Below are 5,855 nucleotides of genomic sequence, written 5' to 3'. Positions count from 1 at the left end.
CTGTTTAATAATTGGATAGTGTTCGTGTCTAGCAAATGCAATCGGTTTATTAATCGGGTCGTATATGTGTTAGGATGATATTGACCCGACCAAAATCTGACCCAACCCGATTGCCACCCTTACCTATCATCGAATATATGCATCTGTAATGAGGTAGAACCATCGTAATTATGTAAAATAAATTAAATTTTTTATAAATAACTCAAGCAAAAAAATAAGGCCCAAATTGACGAAAGTAAGCCAACAGTATAAACGTTGAGGGCTCAAACCTGGACCCTTTGCCATTCTTGATGAGCTTGAAGAGCCCCATATATAGGAGTGAATGACAGAATCAAATATAATGTGCCAATGCCAAGGACAATTGCGGGGCCAACAGCTTCTCCATAAGTAGAGGGTGTTGTATTTGGCTGAAACTAAATCAACCCAAAGATTCGGGTATCAAAGAATACACCAAACCGTCCTCGCACTTGCCTAAGATGATCTTGTCCCAGCCGACAAGGTGCATTCTTCCTGCCTTGTTTCAACCCATACCGATGATATTGTACTTACATAAGTACGATACCAGGAATGCAATAGCTTCAATAATTCTCAATAAGAATTCCATTTAATAGCCTAACTTTACACATATTTATAATTTGCAATATTTATAGATTCCACAATAATTCTCAATATGTTTAAACCTAGGCATTTATACCATAATTATCACTTTCTATAATTTCTCACCCGCCAAATATAGTACTAATATTTAAGCTGTCTTGGAATGTGTTGAATTATATTGTTGATGTGTAATTTTTTTTTACATAATACAGATTAAAAGGGAAAATATAATATAGTTTCTATTGAGTATCTCATGTAATCGTTTAATTTCATATGTTAAACAGAGATAAAAAAAAAAAAACGGTTTACGTGTAGTCTTTATAACTCACATGTTGCACCCAATAATTTAAATTCAGGGCTGAATTTTTTTTAAAGAGTTATGTCAAACTCTTTTATACTCTCTCCCATATCTTTAACACCTAAAGCTAGAGAAACCCAAGAGTGGTTAAGGTAGCATAGAAGATCGATCGGAACTCTTAAATCTTTTGTCATATGGAATTAATTAAAAACATAATCGGGTAGAGTAATATTATCAATACAACTTAATCACATCTTACATATCCCGGCACATTTGGCAAACAAAACCTTGTCAGAAAAAGACCCACGTAGTTAATTATTCGGAGAACTTAATTATGTCTAAGAAAATAATTAAAAGCACACCAAATTAACGAAGGCACAAACCCGTCGCCCACCAAATGTTCGTCAAAATGTCTGCATCCTTTGAGTCCTCTCCGGCAATTTGCTGGCGGTGGCTGTAATGAGGTCGACGTAGAGCGGCAAATGGGCAATCGCAAAGAATGAGACCGGAAATAACATCACTGCATAAATTGGGAATGCCGCAAACTTGAGCTTCTTCTGCACCACGAAGAAGTCCCCTGCGCAGAAGGAGACGAGCATAGCGACGATGGAGGTAAAGAGTGACGTGAGGCCAACTATCAGTTTCGTAGGGAGGCTCTTGTTGAAGTCTTTTTCTTGGTAGCGGGACGTGAGGATGGTGAGGAACATGATGAGGGACGTCACGGAGAAGCAGAGGGCCACGAGGGAGGAGAAGGCAAAGACTTGGAAGGTGATTTCGCTAGAGAGGATCGGTTCGCCGGAGGACTGATTTAGACCGCCGGGGACAGTGGCAGCGGAGGCGAAGGCAACGCCGGCGATCAGAGCGGCGACGACGGAGCATGACTCCGACGTTTTGACCAGCCAGTTGCCGGCTTCCTTGACGAGATCCTTGTGAGTTTCTCTGAAGAGGTCTTGCGCTGTTTGGCCCTTGTCGTTGTAGGTGTGGGATATTACGCGTCCTACTGTTTCCGTCACGTACTGTGGTTGTAAAATTTCATATTTTCATTTAAGATCATAAAATTTATGGTTATAACAGTTTGCTTTCTAACGTTAATATTTTCAAATTTCCTCCTTATATTCCTATTCATATATCGAACTCTATATTAATTTATGGTTAATTATACCTGGACCCATTAACTATTCCTCATTTTTATATAAATATTTTAATTTTTATACATACATTTTTATTTGCTTTTCTTTCAGTTCGGTGTTTTCAGTTATCTAATACCTCTCATTGGTTATCTTATCTTTATTTTTTTTGAATAAAAGTGAAATAGTCTCTACAGTATCTAAAATTGATCATGGGTCTCTTAATTATATTTTTCAAAGAAAATTCAAACATATAACTAATAAAATACTATTTTGAAGGTTTTTTATAGTTAAAAGAGTGTCTTAGTAAAAAGAATCAATAGTTTACTATAATTATCCCTTATAGTTGTCAATGTTTTATTTTGAATTAAAAATATAAAAAAGTTTATGAATAAGAGAGTGAGATATCTCATACCTTATACCATTTAATCTCCCATTGCATCTGGAGAGCTACTCCAGGGATACTCCAAGGAAGCTTTTCGCTATGCTTAGCAGCAAGATGTAGAGCACTATTTCCATTCTTATCTATCTTCCCAAATACACTATCTTTCATTGTCTCTCTATTAACCATAAATTCATATATGTGACTTTGCCGATATTCTGCCGCAAGCAACACAATATTCTTCGCATCCTCGTCAACATCCAAGACTGCTACTGGAAAGGTATCAAGAATTTTCTTCACTATCTCTATTATTCCATTTTTCGCCGCTACTAACACCGGTGTGGCTATCATGTTGATGGAATATCACACATGAAAAATGGGTGATATTTATTAAAATAATCTAAGAACTAAGATTGATACAATATATATTTTTTTTATGTAACAGAAAATATTAATTATTTACCTTGTGTTGGTTCCTCTCCCTTTTGTTCATCTTTGCATATCTTTATATATACATTGACCTGATGACCGTCCTCCCCCTTGCTCTTTCCATCCCGACTCTCTGTTTTCAAATTTTTTAAATAATTAAGTCCAAATAAGTTCGCTAATCAGATGTCAATACATATAGTTTATGCATCGATCGATCATCATCGGCGGATTCTTGTGATAAATAAATTAATGCTAAATTACAATTTCATTCCATTGGAGGGGGTGGTGGAGATTATAAAATGACAAGTACTGCACTTTTATTCTTCAAACTTTGTGTTTGACACTTGGTCGTACTTTAATGGTAAAAATGTAACTTGGGAATACATTAAGTATGCTTTGATTCCATGGGCAATATTTTCTATTTTCATATTAGCCCGATAATTTCAAGGTAATGTGGTGATACCTTTTGTGGTGGCGGTGACATCCTGTGTCGGTGAATGCTCGTTATCTTCTTGAGGTGGTGCATCTGGAAGTTTATCTGCATCCAAAGATATCGGAATATTTGGCTTCATCCCATCTGTCTCGTACTCCCAGGCTTTGCAACTTTCAACCAATTTATTCATTAGCTGAAGTGCGTATGTGTCGGTTCGCTTCTTCCTTTCAAGTCCATGCGTCCCCCATAATCCTAGAAAACAAAATTAGAGCCAAATGTTTGTTTCAAGATATTGACTCATTTTGGTCCGAAACTCAAATTAGTTTTCTTTTTAATGTTAAATAGTTAATTAACTATTAATTAAATCTTATTATGTACACGTCATGCTTCGTTACCTTCACTGTACATAGATATTGTAAATTTTTAGCTATTCTCTAAAACCGCGGTTTTAAATTTTTAGGGCAACGGATTAGTTATTATCACAGTATATTGCTTCATTAGTAACATGATCTGAATATATAAAAACATGGGACAAATGCACATTGGAATTAACTCTTTGTAGATTATCTACTTACCTATTCCCATCACGACCAAGATGACCACCCTGAAGAAGCCAACACCCACGTCATAGATTTCTGGAAACTTTCGAAAACGCTCAATATCCTCCTCAGTATCGCCATTTTCAACTTTTTTTTTTCATTTCAAGTAGACAATTAAATCATTAAAGAGTGATTAGCACGAGCTAATAATATGTGTGATTATTTACTTGCTAAAATATTAGAGAGAGAAAAGAAAGGAATAAGCTCCTTTCTTTGGGGCATCAAGCTAATACTCCACTCGAATTTATATATATATAACTCTTAACCTTTCAATAAAGATTGTGTATCGCAACTACTAGCTTGAATACAATTAAAAGACAAAAAGCACAATATAAAATTAATAATATATTATATCTAAATTATCTTAAGAGGATTTTTTATCATCTTCGTGAGGAGTACAAGTTAATTTATCTATAGTTACTTTTGCTGAAATAAAAAAGAAAATGAGTAACAAAAGAAACGCCTAAAAGATTTTTCACAGCAAACAATTTATTTCAAAATAATATACCAGGTGGATTTTCTTCGTCACCCTTCCCACATCTTCTTCGGGTCCATTTAGGGATGCGGATCCACTCAGACATTCTGGTTACTACAATTGACTTGGAGTTTAGATCTTAAGACCATATGAGACTCCACTTTGCAAATAACATAGTAATGTGCTGAGAAAACATATCACGTTGTTAAGTCTTTAGAAAAATAAATATAGAATTCTAATTACCTATTTGAAGCAAAGGCTTTAGCAAAGTAAAGATGTGGGAGAACGCATTGAACGTTTCTGGCAACAATTGATTGTCTGATTTGAGTTTTTCTGGTTGATACCTTTTTTGATTTTTATATTTGGAAAATTTTCTCTCATGTTGGCCAACAAAGATACCTGCACAATAAAAAAGAAAGTTAATTAATATTAATAGATATAGTTAATATATATATATATATAATTTATTAAGACTTAATTACAAGAATAGATGAGTTGGTCATATAAGCCAAAGCAACTTCCACTTCTGAAACAAGATGGCTTCCTGGCCAGATAGTGAAGAGGTGACTCTCCTCTCTCGTTCACGTAATTAACCAACTTGGGGTACAACTCACTGATCTCATTAGCCAAGCCTGCATATAAAATTAAGGTGTTAATCAAAAAATGAGATAAATTGGAGGGTGTTATTTGAAAATTTTCTAGATGGTACCGAAGTATTCTCCTTGGATAGCAAAGTGGAGGATGTTATTGCCATCCTTCTTCCTCCTACAATGTGTGACGTCCCTCAACTTCTTGTCCATGGTTTGCCATTCCTCTTTTTGCACCCACCACTCGAGCGCAAAGAACGCATCCTCCTTCCCGTGCCGCACCGCCGTGAAGAGCGCCGTCTCCCCGTGTCCGTTCCTCTCTGTCGTCACTAACTTCGAGCAGCGCTCCGCCATGTTCCAGCACGCCCGATGCATGCCGTGTGACGCCGCCAAGTGCAGCGGCGTCGATAGGGTGTCGTTCTTCGTCGTCAAGATCTTCTCCACATTTTCCTTCGACACCTCAAGCAGTAGCCGCAACGCCACATCCTCCTTGCCGGCCGATATCGCCACGTGCAACGTCGTGCCCTTGGCACGTGTCAGCCTCTCGCCTTGCACTTGAGGGTTTTCCTTGTAGATTTCGATGACTTCTTCCCATTTGTCCTGCATGGCTAATTTGAACAATTCCTTCCTCATTTCCTCTAATTGGTTACTATCCATTTTTTGTCCTTGTGAGGTAGATGAGTTGTTCATTTGTAGACGCAGGATTAGTTTTTGATTTCTTGGATTTGGCAGCTTGTATTTATGAGTCGATTTTTTAAACCGCGACAATGAGAATTTCTTGCGTCAAGGGAAACCAGAAAACCTTTCTCTTTCTCTTTTTCTTTTTCTTTATCTTTTCCCAGTGTGCCGCATCTTATGCCTTTTTAACTCCACGTAGTTTGGTAAACATGCGTAGCTTCTAGGCATTTGGGAAAAAAAATGCATTTAA

The 5,855-nt window shown here is 36.8% G+C and overlaps 1 protein-coding gene across 4 annotated transcripts; it reads right to left on the bottom strand.

Annotated features, from left to right (window-relative positions):
- Positions 1-1,138: 1,138 nt before the first annotated feature.
- LOC140759421 (uncharacterized) lies at positions 1,139-5,613 on the bottom strand. Of its 4 annotated transcripts, none has more exons than XM_073095979.1 (9): positions 5,050-5,613; positions 4,823-4,972; positions 4,584-4,739; positions 4,374-4,454; positions 3,842-3,952; positions 3,297-3,518; positions 2,868-2,966; positions 2,438-2,748; positions 1,139-1,911 (listed from the first exon to the last, which is right to left on the bottom strand). In XM_073095979.1, the coding sequence occupies exons 1-9, from the start codon at positions 5,582-5,584 to the stop codon at positions 1,300-1,302; spliced, it is 2,277 nt and encodes a 758-aa protein (XP_072952080.1). In that variant the 5' UTR covers positions 5,585-5,613; the 3' UTR covers positions 1,139-1,299. The 4 variants fall into 4 exon arrangements, with proteins under 4 accessions (XP_072952080.1, XP_072952081.1, XP_072952082.1 ...); XM_073095980.1 differs by having other exon boundaries at positions 2,438-2,676; XM_073095981.1 differs by having other exon boundaries at positions 2,438-2,673.
- Between the last annotated feature and the right edge of the window lie 242 nt (positions 5,614-5,855).

The sequence above is a fragment of the Typha angustifolia genome, chromosome 4, assembly GCF_048772165.1.
Source record: "Typha angustifolia cultivar Huaian chromosome 4, ASM4877216v1, whole genome shotgun sequence".
Lineage (NCBI taxonomy): Eukaryota > Viridiplantae > Streptophyta > Magnoliopsida > Poales > Typhaceae > Typha > Typha angustifolia.
Note: the sequence above shows the minus strand (reverse complement) of the source record. Positions and strands in the feature narration are given on the sequence as shown.